Source organism: Mobula hypostoma, chromosome 3, assembly GCF_963921235.1.
Source record: "Mobula hypostoma chromosome 3, sMobHyp1.1, whole genome shotgun sequence".
In the NCBI taxonomy this organism is placed as follows: Eukaryota; Metazoa; Chordata; class Chondrichthyes; order Myliobatiformes; family Myliobatidae; genus Mobula; species Mobula hypostoma.
The window spans coordinates 27,341,832-27,366,740 of NC_086099.1; the positions used below are offsets into that span (position 1 = coordinate 27,341,832).

General features: G+C 41.6%; 1 protein-coding gene and 1 long non-coding RNA gene across 3 annotated transcripts in view; one reads left to right on the forward strand and one right to left on the reverse strand.

The window, feature by feature from the left end:
- Positions 1-379: 379 nt before the first annotated feature.
- On the reverse strand, positions 380-18,976 carry LOC134343366 (uncharacterized). Its single transcript, XR_010017212.1, has 3 exons — positions 18,653-18,976; positions 10,247-10,393; positions 380-1,114 (listed from the first exon to the last, which is right to left on the reverse strand). It is a non-coding gene; the product is annotated as an uncharacterized LOC134343366 (long non-coding RNA).
- Positions 18,977-19,255: 279 nt separating this feature from the next.
- mtmr12 (myotubularin related protein 12) overlaps positions 19,256-24,909 on the forward strand; it is a 99,150-nt gene continuing 93,496 nt past the window's right edge. Inside the window, exon 1 of one of the 2 annotated variants that reach the window (XM_063042798.1) lies at positions 19,256-19,437. In XM_063042798.1, coding sequence (XP_062898868.1) covers positions 19,369-19,437 — 69 coding nt within the window. In that variant the 5' untranslated portion in view covers positions 19,256-19,368. The remainder of the gene's footprint in view (positions 19,438-24,909) is intronic. The other variant, XM_063042800.1, reaches the window with a different exon arrangement.

The window sequence follows — 24,909 nt, forward strand, 5'->3', positions numbered from 1 at the left end:
GGAAACAGATCCTTCAGCCATCTAGTCCGTGTCGAACCATTAATCTACCTACTCCCATCACCATAGTCCTCCATCCATGTACCTATCCAAATTTCTCTTCAATGTTGAACTTGAACCTGCATCCACCACTTGCGCTGGTAGCTCGTTCCACACTCTCACCACCCTCTAAGTGGTCCATTCACGATCCCCTTCAAAATTCCCTCCAATTTTTTTTTTTACAGCAGTGTGGCCCAACAATTGCTCTGAGCAGGAAATTTGTACACAGTTTTATTACTGCACAGCACTTTTTTTGTAATATGCATACTACGAATATTTTGAATGAACATAGAAACTTCATGTACTTTGGATTTTATTTAATTGAAGGGTGTTATGAAATACAGGCAGTCCCCGGGTTACAAACGAGATCCGTTCCTGAGCCCGTCTTTAAGTCGGATTTGTACGTAAGTCGGAACAGGTACATCTGGTCTTATTTAGCGTCAGTTAGTCAAACGTTTGTCTTAGTATATAGTATATATTTTACCATTCTATGCAGAGAAAATACTTAAACGTATGTATTTCAATAATTAAACCACTGCATTGCTTAGTAATAATTGTAGCTTTCATCGCGGCAGGGCCTTTCACATGCTCCATTATTCTCACTTTATCCTTTAAAATTGTTCCAATCATTGACCGACTGTAGACTAATGCTTTTCCAATGACCGATGGTGTTTCACCTCTTTCTGATCATTTTATTATTTCCACTTTATTTTCAATCCTGATCGTTTTCCGTCAACGGAACAGAAACACTGCGGATTCAGCAGCAGCTGCGGGCAGCAGGTCCTGAGCTTCCCCCGGGTCCTAAAGTCCACCCGGACTGAGACAGGTTAAATAAGGGATAAGTGGGGGCAATGCTGACTGGAAAAGGGGGGTCAGGGTGAATCTTGCTAAGAAAAATTTAAGCCAAATACAAAGTTACACACTCAACACTGTGTTAATGGCAATGTGATCCAACTTAAAATGATGGACGGCGTTCTCCTTCCTCGAGCTGACGAATTTTTCATATAATCGGCTTTATGGCAGGCCATTCGTAAGTACAAGTTGTTTGTAAGTTGGATGTTCATAACTCGGGGACTGCCTGTACAGTACAACAAAGAAAATCTTTCATGCTTCGTAAACTTTTCCTCATCTAACTTTATTACAAATCCATTGTCCAGATTAATTTTGCATTCAGATAAAAAATATGTCTACACCCTCATTAGATAATGTAAACATTCCACTTCTAGTCTGTTTAGGATTTGCATTTGATTGAATTCATAACACATCACCAATATCTTGATGTGTAAAAATACCGCCAATTGTTATTTATTTGTCGTGATGCAAAGATGGTAGTTCAGTATCTATGTTGTAAAAGCCATTCTACTTCAAATGTGTACAATATTTGTTCTTCAAAGCATTTAACTCTTCTGCTTTTCTTTACAACATCCTTAGGATACGAAAGATTATTATTATTATTATTATTATTATTATTATTTGAAAAAATTAACAAAGTTAGTCAAAACTTTAAAATTTTAGTAAAATAATCAGAATCATGCAAGCAATTTTATAGAAATTAATTTTTACCTTGTTCTAACAATTCTTAAATTTTAAAAATCTTACAAAATTATGATTTTTTTGAAAGATTACTTACCAAAAAAATCAGAACATACAATTTTTCACATCCAGACAAACACAATCCACAACTCACAACATAAGTAAATGATGTCAGCTAATCAAAACAGTGACAGGCACAATGGTAAAAATAAAATGTTTTGACAAGACAGCATCGGCATTCAGTGGGCCAGCAGTTTCTTAACATGAGCTACTGACTTCAATTCTGTGTTTAATGTTAAAATTTCTAACAGTGTTGTAACTTGAAACACTGACAATGTAAATACATTGAAACTCTAAAACATTTCAAAGTAAAGGTTGTGGTACATTTATTATTTAGAAAAGTTATGGATTATATTCATTAACATATAATTAATTACAGGGTATTCCACAATTATATTAACATTGGTTTCAAAATTATCATTATATAAAAGAAAATTCCAGCTGTGTGACCACAAAGGCTATGTGCACAGGAACATTTCAGTCACTGTGCAGCTGCACACCACGCAGCTTAGAGGGAACTGTCTTTCACCTTTCACCCTTAACCCATGACCTCTAATTCTAGTCTCACCCAACCTCAGCGGAAAACCTTTATCTATACCCTCAAAATTTTGGATACTTCTATCAAATCTCCCCTCAGTTTTCTACATTCTAGAGAATATAGTCCTAACCTATTTAACATTTCCCTGTAACTCAGGTCCTCAAGGCCCTGCAATATCTTTGTAAATTTTCTCAGCGCTCTTTCAATTGCATCTTTCCTGTGGACAGTTGACTAAAACGCACAAAATACTCCAGATTAGGCCTCACCAACATCTTATACAATGTCAACATAACATTCCTACTCTGTACTGAAGACATTGATTTAATAAGGCCAATATGACAAAAGCTTTTTACATGACCCTGTCTACCTGCGGTGCAACTTTCAAGGCATTATCTCCCTGTATTTCTAGATCCCTCTGCTTTAACACACTCCACAGTGCCCTACTGCTCACCATGTAAGACATAGCCTAGTTGATCCTCCCAAAATGCAACAGCTGCACTTGTTTGCCTTAAATTCCATTTTCCCATTTCAGCCTATTTTTCCAGCTGGTCCAGATCTCACTGCGAGCTTTGATAGCCTTTCTCACTGTCCACTACACCCAAAATCTTGATGTCAGCCGCAAGTTTTCTGATCCAGTTTACCACCATTATCAACCGGATCGATGATCTAGATGATAAACAATGACGGAATCAGCACTGATCACTGTGGCACACCACTAACTTCACTCACCTTCACTTGCCCCATCATTGAAATGTTCCCACAACCAATGGGCTCACTTTCAAGGACTCTTCATCTCATGTTCTCGATACTTATTGCTTATTTATTTATTTATTTTTTTGTATTTCCACAGCTTGTTGTCTTTTGCACACTGGCTGAACGCCCAAATTGGTGCAATCTTTCATTGATTCTTTTTTGGTTATCATTCTATGGAGTCATTGAGTATACCCACAAGAAAATGAATCTCAGGGTTGTATATGGTGACATAAATGTAATTTCAATAAGAGAAACTCTTATTGAAAGTGAGGCTTATCATTTACTAGAAAGATGAAATTATGAACTGCTAAGTAATTCTAGTTTTTCCAGTGATCAGATGCTGCATATTCGAAAATCCATTCTTATGATAAGGTATCCTGGGAAAAGCATTTTTAATGTTTATTACCAAAGTTTAAAGAATGTTTTTTCCCTCCTCTTTCTCGGCAGTAAATACAGGGAAGTATCTCTTTGATTGTGAAGTAGTTTGAGAATATTTGAGATATCAAAGAAGCTACATAAATGTAAGGTTTTCGGCTTACAACAACATGACACATTTAGAACATAGAACATAGAATAGTACAGCATAGTACAGGCCCTTCGGCCCACAATGTTGTGCCGACCATCAAACCCTGCCTCTCATATAACTCCCCACCTTAAATTCCTCCATATACCATTTGTTTGAAAATGCCACATCTTTAGACAGTGTGTTATTTTCTTTGTGGCCTCTCTTTCTGTCTACTGTGAAGATTTATGAGGGATGAATTTGTATAGGGTTTCAATCCATATTGCAAAGCAATATAGTACATGGCCCAGTTATATCAAAACTATGTGTCAAATATCCACACACTTTCCTTCACTTTCCATTTTTCATGTTAATTACATTCTTGCTACAATACTTAAGTGTATCTCCTAACCAGTCTGGGCCACATTCTGGAGACTGGAGGCCTGGAGGCAACCTGTTCGGAGGTTGGATGCTCGTCTGTTTACGTGGATGGGCATGAGGGTGGGCAAGGGGTTTGTTTTGCTGTTGTTACTTGCTCTATATTTGCTGTGTGTTCTGCTGAACATTGTGGGCATGCTATGTTGGTGTGAGAATGTGTGGCAATACTTTCAGCATATCCTTAGGTTGCTAACACAAACGGTGCATTTCACTATATGTTTCGATGTACATGTGATTAATAAGTAAACCCAACCTGATGTCATTTAATATGTTAATTTAATAAAGATATTTTGCACCAATTGCTAAATAGTCACATTATTAAATTTCAAAATACCCTGAAAATTCTGGTCAACTTCTCTCTGGAAATACCCATTTTAAAAATGCCAGCATACCTCACCTTTTATGTTGTTATAGAGTCCTAGAAATCACAATATGGAAACAAGCACTTCAGCTCAACTGCTAGTCCAAGTTACCCATTTTCGGTCCATAACCCTCAAAGCCCTTCCCCTCCATTTACCTATCCAAGTGCCTCTTAACTGTTGCGGTAGCACTTGCCTCGAACAATGTCTTCGGCAGCTCATTTCAGGCATTCACTACCCTCTGTGTAAAGAAGTTACCTCTCAGATTTCTTTTAAACTTATCTCCTCTTGTCTTGTGTCTGTGCCCTCTAGTCTTTGACTCCCCATCTCTGGAGAAAAGACTATGACCATCCACCTACAAAAGACTTCAAAGCTCCATGAGATCACCCCTCATTCTCCTGCACTCCAGAGAATGAAGGTCTAGTGTGGCCAACCTCTTCCTATAATTCAGACCCTCTAGTCCAGGCAGCATCATTGAAGATCTCTTCTGCACATACTCAGCTTGACAATATCTTTCTGATAACATAGTGACTAAAACTGTATACAATACTCCAAATGCAGCCTCACCGTTGACTTATAAGACTGCAACCTCATGCCCTATTCCTAAACTTGATGCCTCGACTGCTGAAGGCCAGAATGCTAAACCCCTTTTCATTACCCTGTCTGCTTGGGTGACTGCTTTCAGTGAACTGTGCACCTGAGCGATCATCTAACAAGGCCATTTAGATTGAACTTAGAAATAAGAAGGAGTTGGCCACCTTAGTGGAACTATATTACAGAATGTCCAATAGTCGGTGTGTCCCAAGTCCCAGGTCCCTCTGTCCCACAATACGTGTCAGTGCTCTGCCATTCACCGTATATGTCCCAATCTGGCCTGACCTCACACTTATCTAAGTTGAAATTAATTTGCTATTCTTCAGCCCATTTCCCTAACTGATCAAGTATCTTTGCAATTCATTGTTACCAGCTTCACTATCGACAAGACCCCTTCACTTATTTTCTTCAGCAAACTCACGCAAATTTTCTAATCATGCCATATCCAAATTACTTACATAGAAAGGGAGTAGCAGAGGGCATTCCACTAGTCACAGGCTTTCAGTCCGAGAATTGACCATCAACCATCATTCTCGGCTTCCTATTGACAAACCATTTTTAATTCCCCTGAATCCCATGTGAATCTCCAGATCAGCTTGCCATGTCGGACCTCATCAAAGGCCTTATTAAGGTCCACATAGACAACATCCAACACACTACTTTAATTTATCCCCTTAGTTACCTCTTTGAAAATCTCCAAAAGACTCATCAGACATGAACGCTCATGCATTAAACCATGCTGAAGATTTCTGATCAGGCCTCGACTCTCCAAGTGCTGGTGAATTATGTCCCTCAGAATTCCTTACAGTAACATCCTAACAACTGCCCTGCAATTCCTTGGCCTATCCTTGCTATCCTCTTTAAACCAAAAGATATAGTAACAGAATTAGGCCATTCAGCCCATTAAGACTACTCCACCATTCCATCATGGCTGATTTATTATCCCCCTCCGCCCTATTTTCCTGCCTTCTCCCTGTAACCTTTGATACACTTACTAATCAAGAACCTATCTATCTCCATTTTAAATATACCCACAGCCATTTGAGGCAACAAATTCCACAGATTCAACACCCTCTGGGTAAGGAAATTACCTGGTCCTAAACTCTCCCACTGTAGGAAACATCCTCTCTACATCAAGCATTCTTGAACAATGGAACAAGGTTAACTATCCTCTAGTCTTCTGGAACGTCGCCAGTGGCTAACAGTAAAACAATTATCTCGACAAAAGACTCCACAAGACTCCTTGCCTTCCCAGATGGTCCAAGGTTACACTTGGCCTGGCCCTGTAGATTTTCCCACCGTATTGCACTTTAAGACTACAAATACCACTTTCTTCATAATATGCAAATGAACTTAGACCTCACTGCTTATTAAACTCATTTATTTGGCATCCATAATATTCTCCTTAGTAAATATCAAGAAGAAATGGACATTAAAATGTCTATCTTGAAGACAGAACAGGTGAATTTATTATGGGGAACAAGGAAATGGCAGATGAGTTGAACAGGTACTTTGGATCTGTCTTCGCTAAGGAAGACACAGACAATCTCCCAGATGTAATAGTGGCCAGAGGACGTAGGGTAACAGAGGAACTGAAGAAGATTCACATTAGACAGAAAATGGTGTTGGGTAAACTGGTGGGACTGAAGGCTGATAAAACCCCAGGGCCTGATGGTCTGCATCCCAGGGTACTTAAGGAGGTGGTTCTAGAAATCACGGACGCACTGGTAATTATTTACCAATTTTCTATAGATTCAGGATCAGTTCATGTGGATGGGAGGGTAGCTAATGTTATCCCACTTTTTAAGAAAGGAGGGAGAGAGAAAACAGGCAATTATATACCTGTTAGCCTGACATCAGTGGTGGGGCAGATGCTGGAGTCAATTATAAAAGATGAAATAGCGGCACATTTGGATAGCAGTAACAGGATCGGTCTGAGTCAGCATGGATTTACCAATGGGAAATCATACTTGACTAATCTTCTGGAATCTTTTGAGAATGTAACTATGAAAATGGACAAGGGAGAGCCAGTGGATGTAGTGTACCTGGACTTTCAGAAAGCCTTTGATAAGGTCCCAGACAGGAGACTAGTGGCGAAATTGGAGCACATGGTATTGGGGTAGGGTACGGACATGGATAGAAAATTGGTTGGCAGACAGGAAACAAAGAGTAGAGATTAATGGGTCCTTTTCAGAATGGCAGGCAGTGACTAGTGGGGTACCGCAAGGCTTGGTGCTGAGACTGCAGCTATTTACAATATACATTAATGATTTAGATGAAGGGATTAAAAGTAACATTAGCAAATTTGCAGATGACACAAAGCTGGGTGGCAATGTGAAATGTGAGGAGGATGTTATGAGAATGCAGGGTGACTTGGACAGGTTGGGTGAGTGGGCAGATGCATGGCAGATGCAGTTTAATGTGGATAAATGTGAGGTTATCCACTTTGGTGGCAAGAACAGGAAGGCAGATTACTATCAATTTTGGAACGTCACAGGATGACAAGTACGCTCCAGTCTACATTAATGGAGATATAGTGGAGAGAGTGTCCAGTTTCAGGTTTCTGGGAATACATCTCTCAGAAGACCTTACATGGTCCACTAACATCACTGCGATAGTTAAGAAAGCACAGCAATGCTTGTTTTTCCTCAGGACGCTGAAGAAAGCTAGTCTACCTGAACAGATGCTGGTGACCTTTTACTGCTGCATCATAGAGAGCATCTTAACATACTGCATCCCTGTGTGGTATCTCAGTTGTACAGCAGCTGATAGTGTCATAATGGACTGACCAATGCAAAGACAAAAGTACCACAAAAACACTAACACGCGTAATTCTTTTTCAAACCTTTATTCTTTACTCATAGCATGCTATGGGGGGAGTTACAGACTGATCTCCCAAAAAAGCCAGTCCAGACACTGCCCCTGAATTACACAGTTCTCCACAATTTATAACATTGATCAGGTAGCAGGAAATCTTACGATTACAAGTTTAGATAATATTAGAATCATTTCAATCACATGCTAAGATACAATTAGATGTAAAAGAATCATTGGTTAGTTAGTTATAATTATTTTAAGCCAAATCTAGCTCATCATTTCCCCATTCGGACACCTTCCCCTTTTCTCCAGAACATTCTAGCCCTTGCACTATTCTTCCCATATTTAGCTATACCTTGAGATACTTCTGCAAGATCAGATAGTTCCTTATTTGAAGCTTTGCCTATCTTTAGAGAACAATGACTAGTACGTCACCGGTTGCCGGGTAAAGCTTCTTTTCGACTGTCCAAAACAGGCGCACACAAGGTGATTGATCATAAGTTAATCAGTGTTTCTAGTCTATACCCCTATTTACCTATCCCTTCACTCTATCAATAGGAAAGCATATCAGCAGGTCGTCTCTAGCGCACAGAAGATCATTGGGACACAGCTCCCAACCCTAGAGGACACCTACAGCTCTCACTGCCTAAGGAAAGCTACAAGCATCTATAAGGACAATACACACCCATGCAATCATCTGTTTGAACTTCTTCCATCTGGCAGAATTTACAAGATTTTCTATGCTTGCACTTCCAGATTGAAAAATAGTTCTTTCCCCAGAGCTATAATTGCTCTGAACCAATCGATCAAGCATCATCCATAAATTTGTTATATTGCCACTTTAATACTGGGTTTATGGTTGCTGGTTGTACTGGCTGGTTACCGATTTTATTTATTTTATTTGTTGTTTTATTGCATTGAGTATGGGAGTTGCAAACTCATTTTCACTCTATTGGTGCATGACAAATTGTACTGTGCAATGACAATAAAGATATTTCATTTCATTTCATCTGAATGGTGTCAAGTTAGGAAAAGGGGAAGTACAACAAGATCTAGATGTCCTTGTTCATCAGTCACTGAAAGTAAGCATGCAGGTACAGCAGGCAGTGAAGAAAGCTAATGGCATGTTGGCCTTCATAACAAGGGGAGTTGAGTATAGGAGCAAAGAGGTCCTTCTGCAGTTGTACAGGGCCCTGGTGAGACCACACCTGGAGTATTGTGTGCAGTTTTGGTCTCCAAATTTGAGGAAGGACATACTTGCTATTGAGGGAGTTCACGAGGTTAATTCCCGGGATGGCGGGACTGTCATATGTTGAAAGATTGAAGCGATTGGGCTTGTATACACTGGAATTTAGAAGGATGAGAGGGGATCTGATTGAAACATATAAGATTATTAAGGGATTGGACACGCTGGAGGCAGGAAACATGTTCCCGATGTTGGGGAAGTCCAGAACCAGAGGCCACAGTTTAAGAATAAGGGGTAGACCATTTAGAACGGAGTTGAAGAAAAACTTTTTCACACAGAGGGTTGTGGATCTGTGGAATGTTCTGCCTCAGAAGGCAGTGGAGGCCAATTCTCTGGATGCTTTCAAGAAAGAGTTAGATAGAGCTCCTAAAGATAGTGGAGACAAGGGATATGGGGAGAAGGCAAGAAAAGGTTACTGATTGTGGATGATCAGCCATGATCACATCCATCATGAGGGACTCTCACCAGCTCAGAGAGGAGCTTGAAGACATGCACTCAACATTTTAGGAACTTCTTCCCACCCCGCCTTCTGAAAAGTCCATTAACTATTTATTTTTTACATTTCTTATTGTAACATAGTAACATTTTAAAAGTATTGCACTGTACCACTGCTGCAAAACAACAAATTTCATGACATGTGACAGTGATAATAAAGCTGGTTCTGATTCCTGACACGTACCTTGATTTTGGGATATCAGGAGATGAGCCGTTCACCAAAAGGAACATTTGTGGGGGAAAAAACCTTCAAATCAGCCCATGCTGTAAAGTGATTGAGATCTTTCCATGTCCCAAGCAGCAAAGGAATTGAATGTTACGCAATTATCGATAACATAGATACGGATTTTTATGATATCGTGATGGAATGAAGATTGTTGATGATGTTTAGACTCAAGTCACTGCCCTGAGCTTCTCCTCAAAATGGAGAACCTCAGGGCAGTGAACCTCCAACCACCACAACCACCTTTCTTTGTGTGAAGTATTACATCAACCAGTGTTTCCCTTCTATCCCCATTGATGAGTTTTTCCCATCCATTTCATGGAATCTGGATGTCGCTGGAAAAGACAGCACTTATTGCTCTAGAACCAAGTGGCTTGCAATGCCAATTCAGAGTTAACTGACAGGTCTAGAGCAGGGGTTCCCAATCTGGGGTCCACAGACCCTTGGTTAATGGTAATGGCATAAAAAAGATGGAGAACTTCTTGTTTAGAGTCACATTTCATTAGACGAGAGAACAGTGGCAAATTTTGAAATGTTGACAGATTATTCCCCTCCATAAATGTTGCTTGACTTGAATACCTCCAGCATTTTGTTTGTGTTGTTAGTTAACCATCTCGATTTTTAAACAATCCTGTAGCTTTGAAGACCTTACCCATAGCTATTTTCAATGGTATTATCAGATTTCACAGTGGGATTTGTACTTGAGTTGATGTCTGGATTACTATTCCAGTTGCATGTTTGTTGCATCATCATTGTAACTCTCCATCAAAAGTTGTCTTGACATCAAAGACAGTCACGTCTAGAAAAGAGAGTTTAAAGATGAACTTTATTTGTTGCATGTACATCAAAACATCAGTGAAATGTGTTGTTTACATCAACGACCAATACACTGCGAGGGTGTGCTGGGGCAGCCTGCAAATGTCACCATGCTTCCAGCTCCAACATAACATGCCCACAACTTACAAACCTGTATGCCTTTGGAATGTGGGAGGAAACTGGACCACCCAGAGGAAACCCACATGGTTACAAGGAATAGACAAACTCTTTACGGACAGCGGCGGGAAGCAATTCCCTTACCAATACTTGGACAAAGACTGAGAAGGTGCCAAGAACTGAGTGGATCTAGTGTATTCCAAACTTGGTACTGATGGTCAGACAATCAGTTAGCAAGTGCTGCTTGATGCTATCCTTTATGCTTGAGACTACCTTCCATCCCTCTGCTGATGATAACAAAAAGACTTCTTCGGTGGTAGTTCTCCAGAATGGTTGGCCTATCTCTTTGTGAAGAGAACGTACCTGGGTAACTTTCCAGATTGCAGGATAATTTCCAGTGTTGCTTCTGAACTGAAATAGTTGGACGAGAGGTACCGCTAGCTCTGCAGTGCAGGTCTTTAGTATTACTGACAGATTGGTTACTGGTCCCATAGCTTCTTCCCCTCTGCCATCAGATTTCCAAATGGATAATAAGCCAACCCACGAACACTACCACACAATTTTTTGCAGTAATAATTTAAAATTTTATATATAAACCTCCTGTATCTATAATGTGGCCATTGAGTGAATGTTTGTAGTCTTCTGCTGCTCAGCCCATCCACATCCAAGTTCAATGTGTTGTGCATTCAGGAATGATCTTCTACACACCACTATCGTGATGCATGGTTACCTGAGTTACTGTCACCTTCCTGTCAGCTTGAACAAGTCTGGCCATTCTCTTCTGACCTCTCTCGTTAACAAGGCATCTTTGCCCACAGAACTGCTGCTCGCTGGATGTTTGCTGTTTTTTGCACCATTCTCTGTAAATTCTGGAGACTGTTGTGTGTGAAAATCCCAAGTGATCAACATCTTCTGAGATACTTAAACCACTCATCTGACACCAACTATCAACAGCTGCCATGTGATTGGCTGATTAAATATTTGCATTAATGAGGAGATGTACAAGTGTACCTAATAAACCTAATGTTGTGCTGTACTGCAAATGAACTATTTCCTCCAGGTTTAAGATGATGCTACTGAAGATGAGCGACAACTTACTGGCAGTTCTGAAAGCAAGAAATACAACTAAATACTTTATTAATAACACTTCTGTAAAAAAAATTACGGTAAACGATCACCACAAACAATGAAGGGGCAAGCGAAGGCGAGGCTGACTCAAAGGTCGAAGGGCGCAGGTGCAATGCTAAGTCAGAGCAAGGTCAAGGCATATTCCAGGAGAAGTGGTCAGAGAGAGGTTGAGATGGAGTCAGGGCCTGTGAAGCGGAGAAAATTTGGAGCGCAGAAGTTTTGCAGCCCATCACCTAAACCGAGAGCGAGGTCTGATTGATCTAAGTGCCAGGCCAATTTGGAAAGTATGGGTACAGGGCAGAACGTGCCAGTGGGGTACAGGCCCAGAGTGTATCGATGTGAACAGGGCGCAGGTCTTAGAGCGAGAAACAACCCGATGTTTGGATGATTTAAATGCTGGATTGAAAAGGCAGGGTGTTGGGCTGGCTCTGCTCGCTGCTGCATGACACTTACTCTGCTCTTCACTGCACTGAGGCTGAGGCTGTGGGCCTACTCTGGCTACTCCAGGCTTCATGTCTGTAGACTCACTTTTGTTCTGAATGCTGTGGGCAGATATCCCACCTCTCCCGGAAGCTCCGGGAGTCTCCTGCATATTAATAGTGGCTCTCTGATGCCTGCAAATTATATACAATGTCCCAGAAATCAATTTTTTTGAGAGCGAGCGAGCGAGAGCAAGAGAGAGAGAGCGCGAGAGAAAGAGAGAGAGCGTTAGACAGAGAGAGAGAGAGAGAGAGAGAGAGTGAGAGTGAGAGCGCACGCGCCATGGCAGAGTGTTCTAGAAAACGAAAATATAAAACATACGTCACCCCAGACTACACTAAAGTGTACTCCTGCCTAAGAGGGGTCAAAAATAACGACAGTGTTGCTCACTGCACTGTTTGCAACAGTGACTTTTCTATTGACCATGGTGGGTTAAGACTGTAAAAGACATGTTGAGGTGAGTTTAACAGGTGTCATTCATTCATTAGCATAGCTAACGTTATTTAAAGCAGCTGGCTAGCTGCTAAGGAGCTACTCTATTGCAGACAACCCACCTCTCCCGGAAGTTCCGGGAATCTCCCGCAAATTCCGGGAATCTCCCGCAAATTGATGGTGCTACCTCGCTGAAATGAGTTTTTGCAGGGTGGGATGTCTGTGTGGGCCTACTCCGGCTAGTCCAGGCCTCTTGTCTGCAGACTCACATTTGTTCTGAATGCTGTTGCTTGCTTTTATTGTTTGCACAATTTTGTGGTTTTTTTTCTCTCTCTGCACATTGGATGTTTGTTGGACTTTTTTTAATGGGTTTTCTTGTGATTCTTGTCTTGTGGCTGCCTGTCAAGGTTACATAATGTATACATACTTTGACAATAAAAATGTACTTTGAACTTTTAACATTTAACAGTAATAACAAACCTGATTCGGATTCTGGCATATGTGTATTCCTGTGTTGTGTTGTTATTTTGCTCTTCCCTTTAATGTACACCTTGCCAAATCCTTCTAGAGCCCCTCACTTGATTATATTAAGAGAAGGAGGGATGTTCTGGGCTGAGACATTGCCGATTTGACTGCTGTTTGAGTCCCAACATGGATGCAGTTTTGATTGTTCAGGTGCATTTTACATTTATCCCATTTGACAAATGATGGTGTCAAGAATAACATGAAGATGTAGGAATGGATCCATGTCTTCACAAGGAATGTGTATACAGTCTTCATTTCACTGTGATGGAGAAGCAGGATGGTGAAATTTCATTCAAATCTTAGTTCACTCATCGCTAACTCTGTTTGGCTGGAGGAACTCAGCAAGTCTGGCTTCTGCTCCCTTCTTTTCCAGTCCCGACGAAGGGTCTTGACTGTTTATTCCTCTCCACAGATGATGCCTGACTTGCTGACTTCCCTCAGCATTTTGTGTGCGTTGCTCATGATATCTAGCATCTGCAGAATCTCTTATTTTATTCTGATTTTGTCCTTCAGGACTTAGCCAACCTTTTTAGAAGTGGCACTATCAAATTAACAACCATAAAAGTACAGAGTCATAGAACACTACAGCACAAAAACAGACCCTTGGGCCCATCTAGTCTGTGCTAAACTGTTAATGCTGCCTGGTCCTATTGACATGCACTTTGGACCCATCCATATCCCTCCCATGCATGTACCTATCCAAACTTTTCTTAAATGATGCAATCAAACCAATATCCACCACTTTGACTGACAGCTTGTTCATCACTTTCACCACCCTCTGAGTGAATAAGTTCCCCCTCAGGCCCTCTTTAAATATTTTGGCTTTCATTCCAAACCCCTAGTTCTAGTCTCACCTGTGGTGATTTCATGTGTCACGTGACAGAACATGCGCAGAACAGACAGAATGATCGAGAAGCTTGCATGTTAGACGTGGTTGCTGTTTGCTGTTAAAGAAAAGCTCTAGTTATGTTCTTCCAGAATATGTGTCTTTATGAGTAACCCACGGTACACATAAAGAACACAACATAGTGTCAGAAGTCGGTCTGGAAGAATAATTCGCTTCGCTAATATGGGAGAAGCGAAGATAATTGAGAAAAAAAAGAGCACAAACTTTTTTGTTGTTTGCTAACAGCTTTAAGAATGGAAGTTTTGCAACCCCCATCAACACTTCAGCTGACTGGAAATGTAGCTGAAAACTGGAAAAGATTTAAACAACGTCTTGAATTTTATTTATCTGCTATCGGAGCAGAAAATAAAAACAGAGAAAACGAAGCTGCAATTCTACTCCAAGTGATTGGGGACGACGCAATTGAGGTATATAACCATTTTACTTTTGAGAATGGAGATAATTTGAATCTAAAAGGGATAATCGACAAGTTTGAAGCCTTTTGTATACCAAAGCACAATGTGACGTATGAACGGTACAAATTCTTTACATGCAAGCAGAAAACTGGTCAAACGATTGATCAATTTGTTATGGAATTGAGAAACCACAGTAAAACTTGCGAGTTTGCAGAGCTGACGGACTCTCTCGTTAAGGACAGAATTGTGTGCGGCATTCTGGATAATGCTCTGAGAGAAAGACTCTTAAGAGAACCAGACGTAAATTTGGAAAAAGCTTTGATTCTCTGCAAAGCTTCGGAAACCGTAAAGTCGCAGGCTAAAGAGTGTTTTATTGAGTACTGCATTGTACATGCTGTGAATAACCGTGAACAAGTTAGAAAAAATAATGAAGCGACTACGAAACCAACAGAAAGCAAGACGTCGTTTGAAAGAAAAAAACTTTGTGATCGCTGTGGGCGGGAGCACCAACCTAAAAAGTGTCCAGTGTATCGGAAAATGTGCAACAACTGTGGTAAGAGTAATCATTTTTCACGCTGTTGCAGAAGTAGAAAGGAAATAAAACACATAAATGCAGTGCTTGAAAATGAACGCGAGGAGTTTTATATAGATGTGCTTTGTGAAAACAAACGAAGTAAGAATGACTGGACTATGTCATTGCAAGTGAACAAAAACATTATTCTGTTTAAATTGGATACCGGAGCTCAAGTAAACGTTCTTGCAGAATCTGAATTTAATGCATTAAAGCCAAGACCAAAGTTACATCAGACAAATATGAAAGTGACTGGATATTCAGGTGCAGACATTCCAGTTAAAGGAACATGTGTGGCAAAAGTATCACACAAAAATATTGAGCACATACTTTAATTTGTGGTAGCACCAAAAAATGTACAGTCAATATTGGGTTTATCTGCCTGTGAGAGACTGAAGTTGGTGAAAAGAAATTTGGTCCTGGACAGTGACACGTCAAAATACAGTGACTTGATGAAAAAGCAAAAGAGAACAGAATTTGATTCCAATGTGGCAAAAGTAAAAGAAGTTGTGGATCTGTGGAATGCTCTGCCTCAGAAAGCAGTGGAGGTCAATTCTCTGGATGCTTTCAAGAAAGAGTTAGATAGAGCTCTTAATGATAGCGGAGTCAAGGGACATGGGGAGAAGGCAGGAATGGGGTACTGATTGTGGACGATCAGCCATGATCACAATGAATGGCAGTGCTGGCTTGAAGGGCCGAATGGCCTACTCCTGCACCTATTGTCTATTGTCCAAGTCATGAAGAAAAATCCCAGACCCCTCCCTTTGTTACCAGCATCTGACAAAGCACTGCCACCAAAACCAAACTTGTTGGTACAGTACAATACGGATCTGAAGCCAAAGAGTGACAAGAATCAGGATTCAATTGAAGAAGTGAAAGCACAAGTGAAGATATTGTGAAGTTTTATTGAATTGATGAAGTCTCAGCATAAAAAAGGGATTACACAGTTAATGAATGAACTGCGATTTCTTCGCAAAGACCTCCAGAAAGAGCCAACTTCAGAGTTTCAGTTAACAGATGCAGACCAGACAAAACATGAAGATCACAATGAAACACAAGAACTGTATGAACCACTTAGAAGGTCTAATTGTGTTCGTAAACCCCCAGAGAGACTGATAGAGACATGTTAAATTATGCATTTGTTTTAATGTTGCTAATTGGTTTTTCTTTTTAAGGAAAGGAGGAAGATGTGGTGATATCATGTGTCATGTGACAGAGTTCGGAGCACGCGCAGAACTGACAGAATGATCAAGAAGCTTGTATGTTAGACATGGTTGCTCTTTGCTGTTAAGTAATAGTTATGTTCTTCCAGAATATGTGTCTTTATGAGTAACCCACGGTACGAATAAAGAACACAACATCACCCAAGCTCAGTGGCGAAAGTCTGCTTGCATTTGCCCCTCGCACATACTTGGACAAGCAAGAGAGTCTGTAGATGCTCCAGATGGAATCTGAGCAAAGAAAAACACAAAACAAGTGACCATAAAAACAAACTGCTGGGGGAACTCAGCAGATCAAGCAGCATCTATGGAGGCAAAGAGACATTTCATCAGGAGTGTAGAGAGGGAAGGACGAGGAAGGGGCTGCCAGACAGTAGGTGAACTAGGTGACGAGGGAGATGATGGGAAGATGGAGCCAGGTGAAGCTGAAGGAGGGGGTGGAATCCATAGACAGCTGGGGGGAAGTGACAGGTAGAGACAGATGGGGGATGGGAATAGAGGGCAGATGGAGCCATCTGGGGATGTAGAGATAATGGGAAGGTGATTATAAGACCATAAGCAGAATTAGGCCATTTGACCCATTGAGTATGCTCTGCCATTTCATCATGGCTGATCCATTTCCGTCTTAGCCCCAATCTCCGGCCCTCTCCCCATATCCTTTCATGGCCTGAAAAATCAAGAATCTGCAACCCCCATCTTAAAAATACCCAATGAGTTGGCCTTCACAGTCACTTGTGGCAATGAATTCCACACAATAACCACTCTCTGGTTAAAGAAATTCTACCTCAGCTCCAATTAAATGGACATCTCTCTGTTCTGAGGTTGTGCCCTCTGGTCCCAGCTTCCTCCACCATGGGAAACGTCCTCTCCACATCCACTCTATCAAGGCCATGCACCACTTGATGAGGCTCCCCCTTCATTCTTCTTAATTCAAGGGAGTACAGGCCCAGAAACAGCAAATATTCCTCATATGATACACCTTCCAATCCTGGAATTATTTTCATGAACCTCATTTGAACCCTCTCAAGTGTCAGTACATTCTTTCCTAGATACGAGGCCCAAAACTCCTCACAATACTCCATGTGAGGCTTCACCAGTGCCTTATAAAGCCTCAACATTACATCCTTGGTTTTATATTCCAGTCCTCTCAAAATGAGTACTAACATTACATTTGCCTTCCTCACCACCGATTCAACCTGCAAATTAACCTTTAGGCAATCCTGCACGAGAACTCCCAAGTCCCTTTGCCCCTCAGGATTTTCTATTTTCTCTCCATTTAGAACACTTAGAAAACAGTCTACACTTTCATTTCTTACACCAAAGTACATTACCATACACTTCCCAACACTGTATTCCATCTGCCACTTCTTTGCCCAATCTCCTAATCTGTCTGTCTTTCTGCAGCCTCTAAAACTAACTGCCCCTCTACCTATCTTCATATTGTCTACAAACGTGGCCACAAAGCCATCAATACCTTCATCCAAGTCATCGACATATAACGTAGAAAGAAGCGATCCAAATACAGACCCTTGTGGAACACCACTAGTTACCAACAGCCAACCAGAAAAGCTCTCTTTCTCCTCACTCTTTGCCTCCTGCCAATCAGTCACTGCTTTTTCCAGGAATCTTTCCTGTAATACCATGGGCTTGTAACTTGTTAAACAGATTCGTGTGGCACCTTGTCAAAGGTCTTCTGAGAATTCAAGTACACATCAACCGATTCTCCTTTGTCTATCCTGCTTGTTATTGCATCCAAGAATTCCAACAGATTTGTCAGGCAAGATTTTCCCTTGAAGAAACCGTGCTGATTGTGGACTATTTTACTATGTAACGAAAACCAATTTCCCCCGGGATCAATAAAGTATGTCCGTGTCAGGTCACTCGTCTGAGTGCTACTGGTACCATGTAACCCAGTACTACCTGTTGCGTGGTCGGGTGGTCGGCAACTAAACCGGCTCCCCCACCAGGCTTGCCTGGTGAGGAGGGTGGCCCTGCAGGCCGGAAAACAAGACCTGTCAAAGGGAGAATGAACCCTCTCCTAGGGTCAATGGCCATCTAGCAAACACGTGCCGTGAAGCGTGGAAAGGGCATCCCTTGTATCGAAGCTTGGTCTGGCCATTCACTGCAACAGAGCTTCCCCCAGTCGTCTTGGACCCCACCGTGCCGCTGGATCCGGGAGGGGATGTCGAGAGGGTGGGTCTGGACCTGTGCAACACCCTACTCACCTAAATCCATTCACGCACCCGCTGTTCCTTTCTGAGGAGTGGGGTATCCTATATCAAACCCCACTAACTGACTGAAAGGAACCATCATCATCCTATGGGTTGGATAGCGAGGGATGACGGGTAGATGGAACCAGTCGGGGAAGGGACAGGAGAGCCAGAAGGAGTTGCGTGTGGGTACTGGACAAAACAACGTGGGGAAGGAAGATCAGAGGAGAGGAAGGAACGAGAGAAGCGTGAGTTACCTGAAAACGTACATCTCAATGTTCAATGTCCTGACGAAGGGTCTCGGCCCGAGAAGTCGACTGTACCTGTTCCTAGAGATGCTGCCTGGCCTGCTGCATTCACCAGCAACTCTGATGTGTGTTATTCCAATGTTCATGCCCGGCAGGAATATGAGTTGCTGCAACACATACTTCCTCCACCATCAGTGTATCTTGACTGCAGCGAGCCTCGTTTTGTAACTGCATTAAATTCTGGAGAGTTGCCTGGGATGATTGGCACATACCAGTGTAAGCAAAGCAAGCTCTACCCCAAGAATGAATTAAGTAACCAGCCTTGGCAGCGGACTGAAAGATTACACCTAGTCAACCTTCAGAGTAAACGACAGACTTAGAGCAAATATTATTGGCCAAGACACCAATGATGGATACCACAACTGACCAATAAACGGAGAGGCCACTGTTTTCTAAGCCCTTAAAAGGAGCGCACTGAGCCAGCGGCGGGCGAATAAGAATGGAGTGGGATGGCTGGTGGGGGAAAGCGCTCACGTTGATTGGCACATTTATTAACCAATAAACCGGCGCCTGGAAGAAGCGACGTTTCGAAATCGGAAACCTATATTTGACCTCGTAGAGCCAATCAGAGGCGTGCGGAAGGCGGGTTTGAGACGGGCGCAAGTTTAATTAGTGGCCGCACTACCTAAGGAATCAGCAACAAAGTAACCCGGAAAAATCACGAAATGTTGAGTTTAGGGTCGGGAGGTGGAAAAACAGCGAAGCCTTCCTTCGTGTCTTACGTTTCCCCTGAGGTGGGTCTGCACTCGTTTAATTAAGAGCCAGGGGTTTGGTTGAATCTCTTGGTTGGCGGTGTGAGTGATTGAAAGGGACCTGCGGAATGGGTGCGGTGATTGTTTATTGCTGTTGCCGCAGTTCAAGCCATGCCCTGGCATGGCAAGGTTTAAAGTAATGTCTGTAATTTTAGACCTTCTCCTCTTGCACTAGTATTCTGTCTGTAAACAAGGTCAGGAAAATCAGAGCCACCAACTGTTAATTGTCACTGTATTGAGATAGACGCCGTCATTCGACAGTGGTGATACGACGTGTGGAGTTTAGATCTGAGCTGAGATCCCTTTATTTAATATTGATCTTTTGATTAAACTACAGGGAAGTTGGTGACGGAGGCGTCTTTGGTAGCACAGGAAAACAAAGTGGCGGAGTGAAGCAGGAGAATTTAAATGATTTAATTTCCGTGGGGGTTTAACTTGAAACTGAATGGAAACTGGTGTATGTAGCTACATTTTGTGTCGATAAGTGAAATGCAGACCATCTAGTCTTCTTCTCCTGAACTCTGGCAAATTACCATATTGTGACATGCATACTTATTTAAACTATTCGGTTATTTCAACAGATCTCAAATGTTTTGGGTTTCATGTTAGGTTGGGCGAGCGAGGAGGAGGATGAGGGGTGGCTTGATAGAGGTGTACAAGATAATAAGAGGCATAGGTAGAGTGGGTGGCCAGAGACTTTTTCCCAGGGTGGAAATGGCTAATAGGAAGAGGAATTACGTTAAGGTGTTTCAAGGAAAGTGTGTGTGTGTGTGTGTGTGTGGGGGGGGGGGGCTGTTAGAGATGTGTTTTTTTTAATACAGAGGCAAGTACATGGAACACGCTTACCAGAGGTGGTGGTGGTAGAAGTAAATACATCAGAAACATTTAAGATATTCCTTTGGTTGAAATAAAAATGGAGGGCTACGTGAGAGGGAAGAATTAGATTGATCTTGGAGTAGATTAAAGGGTCAGTAGAGCACCATGAGCTGAAGGACCTGTGCTGTGCTGTAGTATTCTATGTTAGATTCAGTTTTGTTTACTTTAAGTGTCTGAAAGTATCTTGTATATGCAGTAGTTCATCATCAGGGGTCAATGGAATACCTAGATAAATGTTCCAACAAATGTTCTAACCACTTAGGCTTGTTTAGCGATGGTGTAAAAGTAGTTTCTTAATTGCGGAGCTCTTTGTTAAAACAAAACTAAATGATGTCCACATTTTTGTCCAAATAATCTTTTCCTGATATTGTTTTGAGATGGTGACTTTGGCTTTTCATTAAAAATCTAGATTGCAAAGTGTAGATCTCATTTATATTACTTATCTGGTAGTGTTTCTTGAAATTGTTCTTTTTTTACCCAGAGAAATCCTGTCTCACAAATGAGTTTTTTAAGAGGATAATTAAGATAAGGAAGTGTGATAGTCATGGTTTACATCATCTTTAGCATTGCTTTTGACGAAGTCCTGCATGGTGGACTAGTCTAGAAGGTTGGAGCACATGGGATTCAAGGTGTGTCGGCAAACTGGATCCAAAATTGGCTTGGTAGTAGGAGGTGGATGGTAGTGTTGAGATATTTTCTGAAAGTCTGTGACCAGGGGTGTGCAGTAGGGATTGGTGCATTGTTGTTTGACCATTGTTTGGCTTGATTACAGAAAAATGAGTGGAATAGTAGATGGCAAAAAAATGAAAAGATACACTGGGACAGAAATCAGCAGGAAAGTTGGGTGGAGTGGTGGCCAATGGAATTTAATGCAGAGGTGTGAAGTAATGTATTTGGTGATATCAGATACTAACAGGATAACATAGGAAATGGCATACGAGCGCATTAACTTGGAGTGCAAGTTCACAGCTCCCTGAACATGGAGGAGAGCAGTTGCTCTGCTTGCCTTTATCAAGGCATTGATTATAACAGTTAGGATGTTATGTTACAGCTGTATAAAACATTGGTGAAGCCACATTTGGAGTATTATGTACTGTGTGGCTGCCAAAGTACAGGAAAGATTTGTAACATTACAAATGGTACATAAAAAAAATTCACTGGGATGTTCCCCGAATGGAGGGCTTTAGAGGAGAGATTGGATAGGCTGGGCTTATTCTCATTCAAATGTAGAAGACTGAGGAGTGACCTTCGAGTTTTATAAAATTGAAGGGCATAGATTAGTAGACGGCCTTTTTCCCAGCATGGAGAAGTCTAACACATAAAGGGCAAAGGTTTAAGTTAAGAAGGGAGAAATTTAAGGGAGCTCTGAGGAACAATTTTTTTCCACATAGTGTAGTGGTTATATATAATGAGCTGGCAGTGGAAGTGGTGATTAAAGCTGCCTTCACAATGTTCACAAGGAACTTGGACAGGTGCTTAGATAAGAAAGGAGAAAAGAAATATGGGCCTAATGTGGATAAACATGATTAGTGTATTAGTTTATTATTGTCACATGTACTGAGAACAGTGGAAAGTCTTTGTCTGCAAGTCATCCATGCAGATCATTTCAAGCCATAAGTACATTGAGATAGTACAAGGGAAAAGCCACAAGAAAATGCAGAGTATAGTGTTGCAGTTGGAGAGAGAATGTAGTGCAGGTAGAAAATCTAGTACAAGAGCCATGACAATGTAGAATGTGAGGTCACGAGTTCATCTTTAATGTCCATGGATATTATAACTGGATAAAAGTTCTTGACCGTAGTGCTGAGTGTTTTCAAGCTTGTTTCTTGTGTCTGATGGAAGATGGGGGTGGGGATAGAAGATAGAATGTCCAAAGTGAGTTTGGTCTTTAATGCTGGCTGCTGGAAGTGTGGACAGAGTCCATGGAGGAGAGATTGGTTTTTATGATGGTTGATCTGTGTCCATAACTCTCTGCAATTTCTTGTGGTCTTGAGCAGAGCCGTTGCTGCTCCAAGCTGTGATGCATCTGGATAGGATGTTTTCAGTGATACACTGAGGGTCAGCTGGAATATGCCAGACTTTCTTGGTCTTTTGAGGAAGTGGAGGCACTGAGCTTTCTTAGCTGTAGTGTCCACGTGGTTGGACCAGGACAAGGTGTTGGTGATGCTTATGCCGAGGAACTTGACCTCAGCACCAGAGCAACGTGTGTTCCACTCTGCTTCCTGAAGTCAATAGCCAGCTCTTTTGTTCTACTGATATTGAGGGAAAAGTTGCTGCCTTGATACACACTGGACTCTCCTTCTCCTTCCTATACTCTGTCCTGTTGATTATTTGCGATCTGGCCCACTATGGTGGTATCATGTCAGACATCTCACCCTGCAAAAACTCATTTCGGAGAGGTAGCACCACCATTTCAGGGAGGTAGCACCGCCCCCCCCCCCCCTGGTCAACCTCCAAGGGTGTATGTAATACTATGTTTAGTGATTTTTGTCTAATCTGTAAACCAAGTTGGGAATATGCAGAAAATGTGACATTAAAATATGTACTTATTATTATGTTATTATGTTTATTATAACTTAAAGCAAGTCTTCAGGGAGTTTGGCCTCATCACGTAGGACATCAATAGCGTAGCTCCTTAGCAGCCAGCCAGCTAGTTTAAATAACGTTAGCTATGCTAATGAACGAATGACACCTGTTAAACTCACCTCAACATGTCTTTTACAGTCTTAACCCACCACGGGCAATAGAAAAGTCACTGTTGCAAACAGTGCAGTGAGCAACACTGTCATTATTTTTGACCTCTATTAGGTAGGGGTACACTTTAGTGTAGTCTGGGGTGAAGTGCGTTTTATGTATATGTTTTGAAACACTCTGCCATGGTGGTGCAGGACACGAAACGGAACTGATGAAGAGAGAGAGGTCGACTGTAAAACCCACCCTCAGAGAAAACTGATTGATCTCTTTGTGCTAAGTAGACCTATCAGGATTCCTGCTCCCGCTCTCAAAAAAGTCAATTTCCAGGATATTGTATATAACTTGCAGGTGTCAGGGAGCTGCCATCAATATGCGGGAGACTCCCGGAAATTCCAGGAGAGGTGGGATGTCTGTCATGTAGATGGCGTTGGAGCAGAATCTGGCCACACTGTCCTGAGTGTACGGGGAATCTAGCAGGAAGTTGAGGACACAGCCCTGGTGGGACATCAAGATTGGTGATAAATGTGGCAGAGGCTTTGCTGACTATCCTTATTGATTTTCATCTGTTGGTCGGAAAGTTAATGTTCCAATTGCAAAGTGGGAGTGGTTGCTGAGTCCTAGGTCTTGGAATTTGAAGTTAAATTTACTTGGCATTGAAAGAGGTACTGTAGTCAATAAATAACAGTTTAATTTAGATGTCTTTACTACTTAGATGCTGAGTGTTAGGCCAGGGAGATGGCATCAGTTGTGTTCCTATTTCAACAGTAGACAACTTGCAGTGGATCATTTGTGTGGAAGGCTGGAGTTGATGTGTGCCATGACCAGCCTGTCAAAGCACTTTGCGATAGTAGGTGGCAGACCCATCAGGTGATAGTCATTAAACATGTCAAGTTATTTGTCTTCCGTGCCAGGATGATAGAAGTTTCAATGCAGCTGAGAATCTCTGATTGAATAGAGAGAGGTTAAAAAATGTCTGCAAACACTACTACGAATTAATCTGTGCAGGATCTAAGGATGCAATGGTGACTGACGGTACTAGAGCATTAGAGGTTGTCAGGATAGACATCACAGTTAACATACATGAGTCAAGCAATGTGCCATCTCTGATTCTATGTCTAAATCATAAACACAGATCCTGCAAATGCTGGAAATCCAGAGTAACACATACAAAATGCTGCAGGAACTCAGGTCAGGCAGCATCTATTGAAAGGAATGAATAGTTGACTTTTTGTGCTGGGACCCCTTATTCAGTCCTGATGAAGAGTCCCAGCCTGAAATGTCAAATGTTTATTCCATTCCATAGATGCTGCCTGACCTACTGAGTTCCTCCAGCATTCTGTATGTGTTACTCTGACTAAATCTTTGTTTTTTTTATCAGCAATGTATATGCTCTTGTTCCAAGACTGGCTTGGTTGATGAATGAACTATCTTTTGAGAGAACTTAAGGTACGATTATATCAAATTGTTGATGTGTTGAGTCGCATCCATTTTGAAAGAGAACTCATGATTATAGTTATGTCATTTGTCTGACATGACCAAAGCTGTATACATTTTCAAGACACAGTTTTGTTTCCTATAATTAATGTGTTTAAAGAGAGCAAGGTTGCATTTGTATTGAGTTTCTTGCCCTGATCCATAATCTGGTGCACTTCACAGCAAGTTAACTTTGGAAGTGTAGTTATATTTTAATTTCAGTAAATAAGTCAGCTGATATAAGCACAACTCAGCCTGATGAAACCATACCATTTATCAGTGCTGTTTATAACATATTAGTTAAAGAAGTTATATATTGATGAAGGAACAACACGTAAGGTGCTGGAGGAATTGGTTCTCGTGTGTCTACGTTGACAAAGGTTCTGCAGAACTCCCAAAGCTCCTCTACAA